Source organism: Solanum stenotomum, chromosome 8, assembly GCF_019186545.1.
Source record: "Solanum stenotomum isolate F172 chromosome 8, ASM1918654v1, whole genome shotgun sequence".
Classification (NCBI taxonomy): domain Eukaryota; kingdom Viridiplantae; phylum Streptophyta; class Magnoliopsida; order Solanales; family Solanaceae; genus Solanum; species Solanum stenotomum.
In genome coordinates, this window is record NC_064289.1 from 1,517,843 (window position 1) to 1,535,293 (window position 17,451).

Below are 17,451 nucleotides of genomic sequence, written 5' to 3' on the forward strand. Positions count from 1 at the left end.
TTATTCACATCAAAACAACTTCAAACACAAAATATTTAAAGATAGCTTGATAAGGACAAAAAATGACTGAATATAGACACGTATCTAAAGTTCAAGTAAAAATAATTAAATTTCAATTTATGTGTTTAAAATTCCTACGACATATATACATAAAACGTCAATCATATGTAGCTTCAAAACCTTTTATATAATTAAAATTATTTTATGATGATCTCAAAATTAAATCCTTACACATTAATTCACTTCGAAATAATTTCATACACTATATATATCACTAATGTTTAAATGAAAATGCATACAAATAAATAACTTTCTAATTTTATCTTTCAAAATTTTTAAAAGTTTACCATATGCGCATACAAAATATTAGTTACATAGTTTCATGATAATTTATTAAAATATATCATATATTATTATAATACTAATTATAGTTTTCAATGTAGTTTTTTTGCGAATCCACTTTCATTTTTCTACGAATCAATCTTCTCATTTACATCAACATTTTCTAAGCCTTTTTTGATCTTCTTATTATTGTTATGCTTTATTTAAATTAATAAAGTTATATTTTAAAAAAACCTCTTTATTCTCGTAAAAGAAAAATAAAGATAAAAAATAATATTATATACCCATCACATTCTTCGGACTCCACCGAGTAAAAACGGGTCGGGTTTTGCCGAACTGATTTTAGGGGTTTTGTGAGGGTTTTATTTTACTCCTCGCTGTCACTAAAATCTCTCAGGCGAAAGAGGAGGACATTTCACATTTTCCTTTATTTTCACAATGGCCACTCTCATCCCTCCGTCCGCTACAGATTCTCCGGCAGGCTCAAAGCCGACGGTGACCGAACCGGAGAAAGTCGATTACTTCAACTTGCCTTGTCCTATTCCTTATGAAGAAATCCACCGTGAAGCTTTAAGTTAGTATTGTACTTCATCTCTTGTTTGATCGTTGTGTTTAATTTTCATTCCATTATTTTTATCTGACTTGATTTGTATTGGAATTAAATTGAGGTGAATAGAGTGAAATGGATTTAAAGGATTAATTTTAGGGACCCTTACTAGTTTTGGGTTGAGACGAAGTAGTTGTAATCTTTTGTTCCAACTTGCTGCAGACTGTTTACTGTATAGTTATTAGTTAGGCTGAAATGCAATTGAAGCTTTTAGTTTTAGCTACATTATTTTGTTAATCCAATTGATAATATCAGATAGGCAGTGTCAACTCCAGACGATGTATACTCTCTTGATTTGAAGTTCGGGTGCAGGGGTTTTGGACGGCGAAAGGCAACAAAGGGTCTGCCTCGTCAGAAGGTGAGGTGCGCGGCTAGGCGCTCGCCTCTTTGAAGTGCAGTGCCAATTAATATAAAAAAATTAAAATAATTAATTCCATATATAAATAATCAAAATCTCAATCAATTGCAATAACATATTAGCAAATATTTAAATTAAAAAAATGAGAATAGATAGTAGATACTAAAAGTCTAGAACTTGAATGAGAATAATATAGAACAAAAGTCAAAACAATAAGAAAAAAGTAGAGGTAGAAGTAACTCTGACGTCGGAAGAAGAAGAAGCTAAAAGAATAGAGGAAGAAGAAATTAGAAGAAGAAATATGTATTGATTGGACTTTGGAATCGCCGGAAAAATCTGGCTGGTCGCCGGTGAAGTCTAGTCGAGTCGATTGGTTGGAATCGCAATTGCAGTCTAAGAGTGCAACTATACAACTTTGGAAAAAAACCCTAAAATTACCTTTTAACTTTTAAAACACTAAATTAGTTGCCTTTTATAAAGATTATATGAAAGCAACACCTTTCTCGCCATTGTTGCCATGGCGTCTCCTTTTGAAGATCGCCTTGCCACAAAGCTAATAGGCGCTGAAGGGTCGCCTCGCCTTTCACAATACTCGTGCAGGGGTACTAAATTGCTAACATACAGAAGGGTTAAATGAGTGTGCAGACCAGTATAGGATTTGACGCAAAATTTGTAGCTTCTATTATTTTAAAGTGTCTAGATTTTGTATCAGCTAACGTTTGGAAAAAACAGAAGTGGGATCAAACTTGTCGGATTCATAATCCACTGCAAGCTAGATTAATATTGAACTGTTAGCAGAAGTTTTAGTGCATGTAAACAGGTTGGTTATTATTTTTGTTCATGTTAGTGTTGTTGCTGTCATCAATATTATGTCTCTTAAGTCAAGATCTAGTTATCCAGTGTCTCGCCTGTCTAGGAGCTCCCACCCTTTTTGCTCCCTTAGTGACTCGAATTCACAACCTTCGGGTTGGAAGTGAGGGCTGCTTACCATCTGAGCAACTCCCTCTTGGATGTATCAATTAATGCATGTCTTATCTTGGCAGTGTCTTTAAAGCCTGAGCTTTTTGAAGGGATGCGCTTTGACTTTACCAGAGGACTTAATCAGAGATTTTCACTGAGTCACAGGTAGATTTGGCATTTCTAAAGACACATATCAGATTTATTACTATGCTTTCCCCATTCTTGGAGGGAGAGGGATATTTTCTCAATTATGAAAGAAATCTGCTTCTACTTCTGTTAGTGTTTTCATGGGGCCCACGGAACTTCCTACTCAGTCTACAGATGTAGTCAAAATTCCAACTGCTCACTATGAGTTTGGTGCCAACTTTATAGATCCAAAGGTGTGTAGTCGATACTATTCCTATCTAGTGTCTGAAACCCACATGATTATCTAAGTGTTGGAGCAATGACTGTTTCCCGCAGATGATGCTTTTTGGGAGAGTAATGACAGACGGTAGGGTGAATGCAAGACTGAGATGTGAGTTGTCTGAGAATCTTGCTATGAAGGCTAATGGCCAGGTATGTGTATTTGATTGCTTACCTTTGATAGTGTCAGTAAGCAATTAATATATATCAAGAATAAGCCATATAACTCATATTTCTCTACTTATCAGCTAACGGGTGAACCGCACATGTCGCATGGCATGGTTAATTTTGATTACAAGGTACCTTTCTTTACTCTTAGTCATTAGATTTAATTCATGCTTTCGGTTGGAATGTCATATGGCATTCTATTTCTGATTCAGTCAGCCCATACTATGCACAAACTACGGTATAGCCTGGATGACTTAGGAAGACTAACATTGTGTATTCTTGTCTTTTATTGTTTGTTAAGGGTAAAGACTACAGAACACAGTTTCAATTGGGGAATGGTGCATTATTTGGAGCCAGCTACATCCAGGTAAACAATCAAGACTTGCAACTCTGCAAATTAGCCAATAAAAGACTTCATTAAAAGCACTAATATTTTTCAAAAGTAAATGGCCTTGTCTCTGGTCATTTGCAGGAAAAACCAATTTAAAGGTTTCACACATTTATTTCCACAAGTTACATGAAATATCTTGAAGTTTCAAACAGAGTCAATTTTGATTCAAGCAGGGAACACCACAATATCACAAAATTGGAATACAGCGTTAGAGGGTTTGTGTATCAGGGATGGAGTAATGGTATGAATAAATATTACGATGGCAAATGGGAGTGAGACTTAGCAAGATTGGGAGATAGAGAAAGAGTAAACAGCAGGGAAGTTTCGTCTAGTGTCAGTGAGAGATAAATATCCTGTAGTGTCTTTATTTTATAAAAATAATATCAGGTTGTGTGTCAAAAAATAGATCATCTGGGAAAAAGCAAAGAAGAGAAAAAACTAGTGACTAATGCCAGTTCAAACACTACCTTCGATGCCCAACTTGAAAATAACCTAGCTATCTTAGTTTAGATTTGGAATTTTAAAGATGTTCCTCACCATCCTCATGTCCTAAAAACTAAAGTGGTAAGAAAAATATCAAACAGATCGTGCCGCTCTTTACTCCATATGATGCACCACTTATGCATAAATCTTAGATTTTTTGTAAAGACAGTTTCTTTATTGAGTGATGTTCATCACATGTGAATAATACTGCATAATTTTGATAATTTTAGCATTGAATTAAAAAGGCGTATCCACTCAATGGCCTGGAGCTCTTGAATCAAACACAAAATAACGATAATTTTGATAACTTTCATGGGACTTGTTACACACCAACAGCTGAAAGCAATTTGATATTGCAGTTTTCATCACTAATATATAAGCAGGATGATTTTTATCTTGTGCTTCCTTCGATTGTGGTTGGAGTTCATTTTACTTACTTTTTGGGTGTATGTCACATACATTATATTTATTTCAACCTCTTGATCAATCAATGTATACCTTATATCTTTTGCAGAGTGTCACTCCACATTTGTCTCTAGGTGGTGAAGTATTCTGGGCTGGTCAGCATCGGAAGTCTGGCATTGGCTATGCTGCTCGTTACAACACAGATAAGATGGTAAAGTGCTTATTATTAGATACTCCTATTAGAGTAGCATGCTCTTTAAAAACATAATAACTTGCTTATAAATAAAAGATCTATTAAATTGAATTGAAATTAACCACGAACTGAATATGCTCGCTATTATCGGTCTTTATGTCTGGTGATAGATTTTCATTTGATGTAATAGTGCACCTGCGGCCGTCAGATCCTGGGTCTGCCTCAATATATCTGTAGTTCAATTTTTATTAGTATTAAACAGATATTTGGGGATATTATAGTAGCGTTTTCTTCTCTTTTAGAGGCATGTGCCAGCAACTTAAATCGACCTGGCCTATTTTATTTCCTCGTGATATGTTCCCATAAATAATTGTGTTTTTATCGTGCCAATCAGGTGTTCTGGATTATAATCATGGTCTAATGATTGACACATGCTTGTTAGGAAAATATTTGATCTATTCTTTTAAAAAGTAAACTACTTGTTGTATTTCCTTTTCTAACCCTGCTGTCCCTTTTACTCCTATTAGTTAATTTCCTGTGTTTGTTTACATAGTCGTCATGCTTAAAAGTTGATGGATTACAATTTTTACCATTAGGTATTTTGTTCTCTTTTTAAAGGGTTCAACTAGTAAGCTCCTTCGAAAGAAATCTCTGGAAAAGTTGAGGCCATTGTTGGGATCTCCCTGTTCTCTGTATTATAAACTCCTTTAGATTAAATAGGTTTTCTGGAAAGCAAATTGCTTTATATTGTAGCTTGTCTTAGTATTTTCGTGATACAGAATTTCATGGAATCGACGCTGTTTCTTCTCTTCCTTATAAAACATATTTAAGCAGTTTACAGTAGCACCTTTAGTCATTGTGTTGTTATTTGCTGATTTCGCCAGAATTTAATATTTATGGTTTTTGCTTAATGAGTGTGTTACAACTTGCTTAGTTGATTCAAATTTTCTGTTAAGTAGTGCATGTTTCATTCTGCCTGCAGGTTGCTACAGGGCAAGTTGCTAGCACTGGAATGGTTGCACTGGGCTATGTTCAGAAAGTTTCTGACAAGGTCTTACAAAGGCATTTCCTTTTCTAGAGATAGAGTTAATGATGAGTGGGTTTGGTAGTTGCTTAAAGACTTTCTTCCATGCAGGTGTCTCTAGCATCAGACTTTATGTACAACTATATGTCTAGGGATGTAACAGCAAGCGTTGGTTATGATTACATCCTTCGGCAGGTAATTCTGTGGTAAACAAACTAATAAAAATGTTTACTGGAAAGCTTTGCACTTGCGAGTTGTAGTTTACTCAGTATCTATCTGTCATCTGGTTTTGATGAGTGTATTGCACTGCTGGTCTGCTGCAATCATGTGCGCTAGTTCAAATGGTGTGCATGTTTAATTCTGGCAAAATTATCTTTTTAAATTTAATTTTTGCTGATTTTTTGACACCTTGATGCCAAGGAGATCATGTTTGCTGATTTTTTGACGCCTTGATGCCAGAACGACGTCAATATTCTCATTCCCTTCTGTAAAGACTCTTTGACTACCACCTCTTCCGTGTCCATGTTATGCAAAGATGATCCATGTGCATATTGTGTATGCAGCATGCTTTCATGCTTGCTTTCTCATTTGCATCTCCTCTCATTCATCAGTTGAAATATGTGTAAGGTGGCTTCTTCTTCTTTTAGCAGAAGAAGAAACTGAGTGGAGAGGGTTCTATTGCCTCATTCCCGCACATAACCTGAAATCATCCCTTTTATAAGATGTAACATATGCTATTAAGCACTTCCTTATTGACATTTCATGCAAGATTAGGTAAAGAAATACTTTCAGCAAGTGTTAACTGCTATATACATTTCAATTTGTCTTTTGTCACTATAGCACAATTAGAGGTTGCTGCAAACTACAAAGGCAAGTTTCCTGAATTTCAGTTGTTGTATTTCCAATTGACTCGGACCCACATCTTTTGGGTTTTTTGCGATTGAACTACTTCTTTGGTTATTGGGGTGCATTCATCAGTCGAAATGTGTAAGGTGGCTTCTTCTTTTTCTGGTGGAAGAAGAAACTGAGTGGGGAGGGTTCTATTGCCTCATTCCCGCAAATAACCTGAAATTATCCCTTTTATAAAATGTAACATATGCTAGTAAGCACTTTCTTATTGACATTTCATGCAAGATTAAGTATAGAAATACTTTCAGCAAGTGTTAACTGCTATATACATTTCAATTTGTCTTTTGTCACTACAGCACAATTAGAGGCTGCTGCAAACTACAAAGGAATACAAGTTTCCTGAATTTCAGTTGTTGTATTTCCAATTGGATGATCACAAGATAGTTAATACTATAAGTCTATGTTTGGACTTCTCATGTTGTTTTGGGTGCATAGCTATAGTTGGCTCATTTATATTAAAGGTGGTCAAAATCAGTAATATTGTGTGCATTGCAGTGTCGTCTTAGAGGAAAGATTGATTCCAACGGCTGTGCTGCTGCTTTCCTGGAAGAACGCCTGAACATGGGTCTTAATTTCATTCTTTCTGCCGAGGTAATTGAGCATTTACTTTCAAAACAACTTTCGCGCTTTTACAAGTCTCTATCTCATGCACTTTGGCTACTCAACTGTTATAAAATCTGCTCCTGACGGTGCCTGCAGATTGATCATAAAAAGAAAGATTACAAGTTCGGATTTGGGTTGACAGTGGGAGAATAGAGGAGGCAGTCAGTTTAAACAAGGATAAACTTTTAATCGACCATATCCGTGGAACTAAAAGCATCTTAGGTGATTCTTTACCTCAATAAGAATCAACACATCAGTTTTGTATTTTTTATTGAGAAAACTGCTATGGTACATCAGGTGCTGCAACTAGCCATCAGTAGTTGATTTTGCAGTGTGGTAAGGGAACATTCATGGCCAAATTTAAACGGAGGGCAAAATCGTTTTATTGTTTTATTTCCTACAGTCAAAAGGCATTTTAGCCCTTTTTCCTGATAGAGAGAAATATAAATTCTGATTTAGTGTTTATGGATAGTGGCATTTGCCCAGAGGCTTATCCCTACTTGAAAATTGTTGATGTAATTCTCTCGCATTCATTTCATCTTATTTGCGAAATAAAGAGGCGTTAAAGGTGCACCATAAATACTTAGCACATAAATTATCTTTTGATTTTCAAAATTATATCGAAATTGTGGATTAGTAAAAATGGACGGATGGATAATTTTAAAGTTCATGTAATAACTCAATATTTTGAAGCTCATCTGGCAAATTGCAACTCCGTGCCAAATTAAGCAATAAAAAATGTCCACTTTTTTAACTGTCCACCGTCTGCGACGCATCTTCTCCGAAAACAACCGCAAATCAGCCAGAAAAATCATAGATGTCAAAACCACCGAACCCACCATTAGCTCTTTAAACCCCACCAATCACACACCCCAAGGAATTGTAGATTTCATGAAAAGTTCATCAATATACCATGATTTCCGACGCCGCCGTTTCTATTATGACATCGCCGTTCACCGCCTTGCCAAAGCCAAATACTTCTCCGGTATTGAAGAAATTATCGAACATCAAAAACAGTACCCAGATATTCGAGACGAATCCTTTGTAGGCTGCTTTATCCTTCTGTACTAGATTGTCAGCGGACTGTCTATTCCTTCAACGTCCTTTTGGAATCATGCATCAGATCAGAGAGATATGATGAAATTGACTTTGCTGTTTCGTGAATTACCCGAGAAATTGTCAATTGTGCCTAATTTAATATCCTATAACGTCGCGATGAAGGCGTTGTGCAAGGCTGGTTCTGTGTATTCTGCTGTGCTTTTGATGGATGAGATTGAAAAGCATGGGATTAAGCCGGATATTGTGACTTGTAATACATTGTTAAAAGCACTTTGTGATAGTAAAAGGTTTTCTGAAATATTCTTCCTGATATTTGCAGTTATGATATTAGATTACGAGGTTTACTTAAAGTTGCTGAGGTTTCAAAGGCGATTCAGTTGTTTGAGGAGATCGTTAAGAAGGGTTTCAAACCGGATAAATTCAGCTACAATAATATGATAAAAGTGTATGTTGATGAAGGGAATTTGGAGCAGGCAAATATGTGGTATCAGAAGATGGTGCAAAATGATTGCCTGCCGGATTCTGCAACATTTTACATGCTTATTCCTTTGGCTTGTGACATGAAAAAAATTGATTTTGCGCTGCACTTGTGCACGAAAGCTATTGATTCACAGGTACTTGAAGATGAAGTGTGTACTAGTTCTGAGGAATGTTCATCTCCTCCTAAGAAAAATATTCTCAGTTTTCAGTTTTGATTGAATACCATCAGTGCAAACCTGATAGACCAAGGGTTCAAAGCAACATGTGATTTTTTTCATCTATCTAAGCTTTGGTAGGCGCTAACTTACGAGGGAAGGATTGTCCAAAGCCAAGGAGACCACCCATCATGTTTCATTTGATGTGAGACTCTTTAACACCCCCACCTCGCACCAGGGCTGGAGAGCGTGAGAATTTAATATGGAGTTCAATATCGGTAATAATAATTAGAATGAGTTCTGCTTGAATACCATGGAAAGAAATGAATCTTGGGTTTAATTCAATCTCATAAGCTAGCTTATGAGGGGAGGATTGACCAAGATCATCCATTTTTCATCCAGTATGGGACTCTTCAATGAGTACCTATGTTGGTCTATGTTGGTGGTTGATGGCAATTGACAAGTGAAATAGTCGAGATAAGAACAACTGACTCGAACACCACCCTTATTAAAAAAAAAGGGTGCTTCAGAGATACAAAATTGTTGGTTCTTTCATGCATTGCTCCTTAATTAATGTTAATTTTTTTTTATGTATCTAGAGTATATGCATGTTTAGTTAATTAAACTAATCAAATTTTAAATTTGTAAAACCAAAAGGTGAGAAAATTGTCATACCTTGCAAATAAAGTAGATCTAGCTCAGTTAGTTTCAGACGTACACCTATCTATTCCTTTCAATTTCAACAATTTAAAATTATTTGTCTATAGTACGTTACGTTTTTCTTTTCCTTTCCAGAATACACACACAAACCATGGCTCTATTATGAAGAAATAACAATGATCGAGTACAGTTGTACCTATATCTATTGGCCTAACGTCTTAATTAATTCCGTATATCTGACTAATATCCACATGTCAATTTTTTTTTTCCACAAGTCAATTTTATTCTTTCCTTGTCGATGAAGATTCACCACAGCTATTCTTTTAGTGCGCTTAAAGTAAATTTCGTTTCAGTATAATAATTTACAAATCATATCTTTTAGTGAGCTTAAAGTAAATTTCGTTTCAATATAATAATTTACAAATCATATCGAAACAAAGGAAAGAACTCAACAAAAAAAAAACATGCAAGATCTTTTAAATTTGAAAACCCCATTCAGGAGATCATCTGCATGATTAACTCGATTAGCTGTGTCGACGTGACAATTTTTGTTTTGGCTAAGACATAAAATATAGTACTCCCTTCTTTTCACAAAGAATGGTCTAGTTTGATTTGACACGGAGTTTAAGAAAATAAAAAAGACTTTTGAATCTTGTGGTCCTAAATTAAAGTTATGTCAAATGTACAAAACTGTCATTTACTCTTGTCGCTTTAAACATGTCATGTAGAAAGCTGAAATTAAAATCTTACCATAAAAAAAAAGAGGTCATTCGTTTTAAAACAGACTAAAGAGGAAATGGAGTCATTCTTTTTTAAACGAAAATAATACCACAAAGGACGTGGCATACATTAGTGGATAATTTAGAGATCAAAGGTAGCCGTGCAAGTCAAATTTGACATGCCTTGCCAAAGCATCCTTGAAAATAATGATTACAAACAAGTTGAATTTCTTTTAGTTTGAAAAAAATGGCATTCTTTGTTTGTTTGTAATATCGACTTTTTCGTATACTTGTGTCCATATTTCAAATTTAATATTAAAATAAAAGGATTTAATTTACGTACTAAAGTAAAAAAAAATAATTATACTATTAACTACTTAAATGAACTCTTAAAAGAATAACACACCCAAAGGGACTTTGGTCAGAATAATTTTATACTACTATCAAGGAAAGGTATGCCAATAATAAGACTCTTTATTTATTTTATTCAAACATAAGAAACTAAAAGTTCTTAAATCAAGTCTATGACACTAATTTATTCCTGCCATGTTTGTTAGTGGATTCTTCATAATCAAGCAATTGTTCCGTTTTATTATTATTATTAATAAGAAAAAAATAACAGAGGCTCGTTCCTTTAACAACATACAAAATTATGTATCTACTCACCCTCTTAAAATATTTCAAACACATGTAAGTGTGATAATTGAAGACCTTTCATTATATTTAAATTTCATATTCTCTAATTAATTGCATAAAAGAAAAATATATTTCAAAATAATAAATAAGAGTATCATAATCAAAACACATAATCTTACTTAACGACCATGTAAACAAAACACTTAAATGATTGGGAAGAAGAACAAAATTTTACAATAGTAATTAAATTTCTCTTGCATAAAGATCTATCGAAAACAATTTTTTTAAGTCATTATCTAACTCTGTGCTAGCAACCATGATACTTATACATAATATAAGATGCAAAGCCTTTTCATGGACATGCACTATTGGAAAGAATCAACCTATTATTCCTAAAATGATTTTATTCTGTTGAGAATAATGTTCTTGACAATCTATCTTTGTCTCAATAAAGTTTTTCATTTTCTTGATTCTCATGCAATTGAATACTTAAAGAAACTTTATAACAACATGTCATTAAAATTAAGAACGAGTTTTTTGGAATGTTATAATTAAAATGATTTAATCTCTTAAATTTCAAATCACATTAGAAAAATTTATAAGTAAAATATAAATTTGAATTAATGGAATCAAATCAATTTTAAACCATGGTCTTAGAGGCATCAAATCTTTTCAATGATCCACGTTATCCAAAAATTAAAAAAAAGAGCACAGACTACGATGTTTTGTATTAGGATTTAGGAAGTTTCGTAAGAGAACATGTGTCGCATCAATTGAAGCGTGTGACCGTGTCAAATGCGTTGCTCGTAACCCTATTTTCTCTCTCATTTTGCCGGACTTTTGATGGCTTTCGTAAACTCCATTTCAACAGTTACAAGACCATACCGCCATTCTCGTTTCTTATAAAACTCTTATTTCTCAACAATTTCAACTCTTATTCCCAATTTCAACTATAATTTGTCAAAGATGTGGAGAAATTCCTGTAATCTATTGAAACGGACAGTTACATCGGTTGCGAGGACAAATACGATTAACTATGGGGTGAAGCCGTTTTTGGGTGTGGATTATAAGTTCGGGTGCTATTGTGGCCCGATCCGAATGGTGGGTGGGTACTATTTTAGCTCTGGGTCAAATGGGGGTGGGGAAAACAAGAATGGGAATGGGAATGGGAATGGGAATGTGAATGGGGATAGTATTACTCATGAGGAAGCTAAGAGGTTGATGAGATTGGTGAATGTTGAGGAGCTGAAGTGGAAATTGGGGATGAAGAATACGGAGGTTATTGGGTATATGGATCTGTTAAAGGCGTGTCAGAATATGGGTGTGGCTAAAACCCATGATGAAGCTGTTGGTTTTGCTAGAGTTCTTGATGAGGCTGGTGTTATATTGTTGTTCAGAGATAAAGTTTATCTTCATCCTGATAAGGTGATTATTTGTTTTTTCTCTCATGTTTTTAATGTTTATGGATGTGTTTTCATTGTTTTGGGGATTTGCGGTTGTTTAAAAAGGTGTTTGATTGATGATTGGTATATTTAAGGAAATGGCAATTAGAGTGTATGTAGATCTTACCCTTACCTTGGCAGGTAGAGAGGTTGTTTTCGATAGACCCTCGGCTCAAGGAAAGCAAAAACAGAACATTTATGAAGACATAAGTAGTAATGAAGACATAAGTAGTAACGAAGACATAAGTAGTAACAACATCAGGATAATAAGATCAACCCTTCGGGGTGGCCAAGTGGTTTGGGCTTGGGACTTCCATGGTGGAGGTCTCAAGTTTGAAACCCCTTGCCAGCGAAATCAAGGGATTTGCCTTCTGGGTCGAGCTCGTCGTACCGGGCTTGCCTAGTGCGGGTTACCTCTTCTATCTGGTTTGTGAGCTATTGCATAGGAGTGGGGCTTTTACCCTGTGCGCACCCAAAGAGTAGCGGCTGCGGATTTCCCTTGTCATCAAAATATTAAATAATAAGATCATGAAAAAGGTGAGATCTTTGGAAGTAATGCTTTGGGTGTTTGGTTTCATTGCCCTCTAAGATGGGGGAAGGAATATTATTCTCTTTTGGGTGTTGTGAGGAGAATCTGTTACCAGCAACATAGAAGGGGAAACAGCAAAGCATACAATCAGTGGCATATGCTAAAATTTCAAGAACCAGCATGATGAACAACATAGTTTCTTTAGCTTTGCTCACTTGTTCTGCTTTTTCTGTCTGCCTTTGGTATATATGCAATGTAACAAGGACTTATATTGAATAGTTTATCCTAAGAATTAGCCGTTAACTTCCACCAAGTTTAGAAGGCTGTGATTGGTCCAAAGGGCGGGTCACATACGGATTTCTCGGTTATCAAAAAAAAGAAAAGAAAAGGAATTAGCCGTTAATGGTTAGCAAGTGTTAATTACGTCAAGAAATTGGAATCACTAATTTGAGAAAATGGTATCAATCAATGGTGTGAGCTTGGATTAACCGATGTGTTTCATAGTTGAATCACAGTTTCCTTAGATCAATATATACTTACAGAGCCAATAAGTGTGAATGTCCTGCCTTTGATGGGAAAATTTATGAGAAACACAAAGAAAGGACTAAGGCAGTCTGGCAGGGGGTGGTGGTGGTGATTGGAGATTTGTGATGTTTGATATGCTAATTACATGCTGAAATTTATTGAATAGGCTTTCTATAAGCAAGAATATAAGGATAGTGGAGAACAAACTCTTGTTAGTTTGGTCATTCCGTAACCACCTTATTGTGGACATTGTCTTATATTGCCCGAAATCTGGTAGATTCTCTGTCCATTAGTTGATAGTGTAAATATGCCTTATTTTGCATGGACATGTCATGCTTCAATTACTTCTTTTCTGTATTTGCATGAGAAAATGCATAACATCTCCCCCAAACTTGTCCTCGTAATTTAGTTTAGCACTGCAACTATAGGGCGTTTATTTAACCCCCTTTCTAGTTTGAAGTGAAATTAATACCCTTCCCCAAACAATCCTAGATTAATTCTCAGGAGCGTTATAACACGCTTGACACGTGTATAACACCATTTTTTCAATCATTTTTATTTTTATTCAGTTATTTTATTGTTCCTTTGAAGTTTTATCCATCACTTATTTTATCAATAAACTACATAGTATTTGCATATAGTTATGTGGACAACTTTAAGGGTCTTTTTTTTTGTATTTTCTCTATTTGCATAGCATCATCCAATTACTTATTTTCTAATTTAATGAGATAACGAGAATTAGGAAATCATGAAAGAGTTAGAATTATGCTTTCTTTGATCACAAATTTATCGTTGAATAGAAAGTAAAGAATGCGTGAGTTCTAAATGCATACTTGGTTGTTTCTGGATCTGAATTTGAGTGACATTTCTTAATAGAAATTCCATTTCTGGCCGGCCCTCTTAAAATCTTTCTCACAATTGATATAGTCAGTTTCATGTTCTTCCTTTTTTTTTTTTTCAGGTAGTGGATGAAATTAGAAAGGCAGTTCCCTTAGCACTTCTACCTGAAGATGACCCCACAATAGAGGAACTAAAGATTCTGCAGGAGAAGAAGGATAAAATAGATGAGCTTGCCCATAGGCATGTGCGCCGCGTTTTGTGGGCTGGTTTAGGGGCTGGCCTTTTGCAGGTCGGGCTCTTCTTCCGTCTTACGTTCTGGGAATTCTCTTGGGATGTGATGGAGCCAATTGCTTTTTTTACAACTTCTGCTGGAATAGTAATAGGTTATGCTTACTTCCTTGTTACTTCTAGAGACCCATCATACCAAGATGTGCTGAAGAGGCTTTTCCTCTCAAGGCAGAGGAAGCTGATCAAGAAGCATGATTTTGATATTCAGAGGTTTGTCGAATTACAAAAGAAAATCAAATTACCAGTGAATAGTCAATCTTCCATTAAACATCGGTTAGGAATGGAGCTGGAACCTGAGGATCTTTTACATCATCACTAAATCATGTTGGCCTCTGATCCTCTTCCTCCCAGCTTCTCACATAATTATATCCTTACTAAACTCATACCTTTTAGCCAATGTAAGCCCTACATTTTGTCACGGAGGGTGAATATCTCAGTTGTTAACAATCATCCCTGATTTTACCTTGTAATTTGAAGGTTGTATTTCGTAAATCTTCTTTACAAGATAGGCTTAGATAGTAGTTCTGTCCATCACAATATCCTTCAAGCCTTTAACTCTGCTGTTGTTGTCCTGTTATATATACTTGAAAGTTGTAACAAGATACTGATGTTATATTAATGATTTTTGAATGTTCAATCTTCTGGATAACCCCAGTAAAGGATTCAAAAATATGCAATCGATTGCATAGGAAGATTTCCTTGTTAGTTGCTTTGTCTTCTTCATTGCGTTTTTCCTTTTCATAACTATTTTGATTTGCTGCACTTGAGCCGAGTGTCCTTCAGAAATAGCTTCTCTACTTCCACGAGGTAGAGGTAGGGGTAAGGTCTGCTTACACTCTACCCTTCCAAGACCCCACTCGTGTTATTTCACTGGGTATCTTCTTGTTGTTGATTGCATAAGAAGATTCTCTTTGATTAGAATGCCCAGGCTTTTTACAAGCCCTTTTACGGGCAGTCATCATAGTTACATTTTGTGGGTTATTGTCATCATCGAGGTATTTATGTGCCTGTTTGGATTGGCTTTCGGTTAATGATACTGAAATGTGTCAATGACGATGATTATGCACACTTTTCAGTGACCTTTCTTTCATAGTTTGTTTGAAATTGTGATCTTATTTGGTTTCAATTTCATGCAGTACAGTTTCTGTAGTAATGTCTTACAATTTTTTACTAGATGAGCAACAATGGAAGGAGAAAACATGAGAATGTGTTTGTTAAATGAAAGGGAAATATTGACATTCTGTTGTCCATATTGGGAGAACTATATGTTCTTCTAGTAAGGCAGTGGAAGAACTTGATCAGTTTCTTGGAAACAATAGTCTGCTGCTTCTGGAAGTAGAAGCTGCAAGTCATTATTAGAATATGCATTTTGCTGGCTCGACTTCTGGGAATGGTGAAACTCGTGGTTCTCGGGAGTGAATGGAGAAACTTCCAGTAACGATGAGGGTAAGGATGTTGAAGCATTGGATAATTGTGTTCTGAGAGACATTGCTTCAGCTGAAGCTTCGTTTAACTCGGATTGCAAGTGAAATATGTGTTTCTGGAGGGCAGAAATAATGCCTACACTGCCATAAACTGGATCTCTGAGTCTTGCTGTAGCTTCATAAACCATGCTGATTACTGCATCTTCTCTATTATCCATTGGTATCTCCTGCTGAAAAATTAATGTCAAAACATACTACACAAAAAAAGTTCATTTCTTCAAGCATCACTATAACTAGTACTCTTAGCATTATATTAATTATATGGATTCAACTTTTATATATTGATTATCATATATAGAGACGCAACTTAGGGGATGCAATCCAAACTCACTTCATCACGTATGCTATGTATACAAGGTTAAAATTATTTTATACGTAAATATAATATATGTTGAACTCATTTCATGACAATTTTGGTTCCGTTACTGATGGCTCGTTTATGGGTGTATTATTTAACACGTTATTATAACATCTTGTCAGCCTTATTTTCTTTTCAACCAATTCTACTTATCTTATAAGGTCGTTCTGTAGTTAACTTTTAATGACTTTTTTTTGTGTATTTCTTTTTTTTTTTGCACTGTTAAAATTGAATGTGCTAGTTCTTTACGCTTAAAAGCACTCTTGTCATTGTGTATAATATATAATATAAAGTTAAACATTATGGTTCAAATTCAAGTAGTGATTAAAAGGCTTTGGTGATTTCTTCCAAAATATTTAAGTCACGGTAGTAGAGTTATTTGACATTTATCCTAGTAGGAGATAGCAGATAGCACAAGTCGGAGATGATAGATTGCCAGTGTGACGCACAACTTAGTCTAGAGACACAGAGATACCACAAGAACAACGACAATAACAAATCCATTATAAACTCATATATGAAATCTGAAAAGAGTATAAAGTATGCAGATTTTATCAATACTTATTTCCAGTAGACCTTCCAGTCAAGTAAAGCATTTCAAAGCAATTTGAAATTTGAAAACAAAAATGATAGTAGTGACGACAACGAATTATAAATACAATATGGAAAACAGTTCATACGTGGTACCGAAAGCACAAAAAACACATGTGGTAATAGAAAATGAAGAACAAGAAACTACGAGAATAAATAAAATAAATATTACGAATGGTACGTACTTGTAACATTTTGGTGATGTTGCTAGCACCAAAAATACGATGAACAACAATAAATTTATGTGGTTCAGCAGGTGGAAAATGAGGCAAGAAAATGCAATCTTTAGTGCAACGCCTACGAAGCAGCTTGCATGCTGAACATGGCATATGTTTATTTTTCTTGCTTAATCTAGAATTCATCACTCACAATATATTATATTAAAACACTTGCCTAATTTGATACTATTTATTTTTAATCAACACAAATGGACTTACTTAATTGAGTATTTAAGGACATAATAAAGTAAAGAATAGGGTCCACAAAATTAGCTGGAGAACAGAAAAATCTTTAGAGATCCTAATTTAATTAATTAAGATCTTGCAAGTTGTAATAAAACTTTCATATCTCCCACTGTCATTTTCAGACTAACAAAATTCATTGAACAAAATGGAAACTGCTTGACTTGGAGAATTTACATCAATTATTGTTTTTCATCTCAATTCATCACTAGTATATTTTGAATTTCACTTATATGTGCTCAAATAGTAAAAAAAAGCTTGACTTGATCTGTTATAGCATGTTATTTGTCTTATTTTATTGATTGTTGTAGATTTCTTATTTCATGGAGGGTTACTAATAATGTATTGTCTTTTTTTTTTTTTACTATATATTAAA

The 17,451-nt window shown here is 34.8% G+C and overlaps 3 protein-coding genes and 1 pseudogene across 4 annotated transcripts; 3 read left to right on the plus strand and 1 right to left on the minus strand.

The window, feature by feature from the left end:
• The first annotated feature begins 700 nt into the window (after positions 1–700).
• On the plus strand, positions 701–7,379 carry LOC125874486 (mitochondrial import receptor subunit TOM40-1-like). Its single transcript, XM_049555380.1, has 11 exons — positions 701–916; positions 2,351–2,432; positions 2,548–2,647; positions 2,730–2,825; positions 2,921–2,971; positions 3,142–3,207; positions 4,229–4,330; positions 5,295–5,363; positions 5,448–5,531; positions 6,741–6,836; positions 6,945–7,379. The coding sequence occupies exons 1-11, from the start codon at positions 781–783 to the stop codon at positions 6,999–7,001; spliced, it is 939 nt and encodes a 312-aa protein (XP_049411337.1). The 5' UTR covers positions 701–780; the 3' UTR covers positions 7,002–7,379.
• Positions 7,380–7,419: 40 nt separating this feature from the next.
• Positions 7,420–9,233, plus strand: LOC125874485 (pentatricopeptide repeat-containing protein At1g55890, mitochondrial-like; annotated as a pseudogene).
• A 2,086-nt stretch (positions 9,234–11,319) lies between these two features.
• LOC125874273 (calcium uniporter protein 6, mitochondrial-like) lies at positions 11,320–14,818 on the plus strand. Its single transcript, XM_049555125.1, has 2 exons — positions 11,320–11,982; positions 14,015–14,818. Exons 1-2 carry the CDS (start codon positions 11,524–11,526, stop codon positions 14,498–14,500), a joined length of 945 nt encoding a protein of 314 aa, XP_049411082.1. The 5' UTR covers positions 11,320–11,523; the 3' UTR covers positions 14,501–14,818.
• Positions 14,819–14,909: 91 nt separating this feature from the next.
• On the minus strand, positions 14,910–17,010 carry LOC125874274 (LOB domain-containing protein 25-like). 2 transcript variants are annotated; one of them, XM_049555127.1, is made up of 2 exons: positions 16,800–17,010; positions 14,910–15,832 (listed from the first exon to the last, which is right to left on the minus strand). In XM_049555127.1, exons 1-2 carry the CDS (start codon positions 16,974–16,976, stop codon positions 15,455–15,457), a joined length of 555 nt encoding a protein of 184 aa, XP_049411084.1. In that variant the 5' UTR covers positions 16,977–17,010; the 3' UTR covers positions 14,910–15,454. The 2 variants fall into 2 exon arrangements, with proteins under 2 accessions (XP_049411084.1, XP_049411083.1); XM_049555126.1 differs by having other exon boundaries at positions 14,910–15,835.
• Between the last annotated feature and the right edge of the window lie 441 nt (positions 17,011–17,451).

Coding starts and splice junctions, on each gene's coding strand:
- LOC125874273 (XM_049555125.1), top strand. CDS start 11,524: ATGTGGAGAAATTCCTGTAATCTATTGAAACGGACAGTTACATCGGTT. Junction 11,983..14,014: donor TTTATCTTCATCCTGATAAG/GTGATTATTTGT, acceptor TTTTTTTTTCAG/GTAGTGGATGAAATTAGAAA.
- LOC125874486 (XM_049555380.1), top strand. CDS start 781: ATGGCCACTCTCATCCCTCCGTCCGCTACAGATTCTCCGGCAGGCTCA. Junction 2,433..2,547: donor AGATTTTCACTGAGTCACAG/GTAGATTTGGCA, acceptor TACTTCTGTTAG/TGTTTTCATGGGGCCCACGG. Junction 5,532..6,740: donor ATGATTACATCCTTCGGCAG/GTAATTCTGTGG, acceptor TGTGCATTGCAG/TGTCGTCTTAGAGGAAAGAT.
- LOC125874274 (XM_049555126.1), bottom strand. CDS start 16,976: ATGAATTCTAGATTAAGCAAGAAAAATAAACATATGCCATGTTCAGCA. Junction 15,836..16,799: donor ACATCACCAAAATGTTACAA/GTACGTACCATT, acceptor TTAATTTTTCAG/CAGGAGATACCAATGGATAA.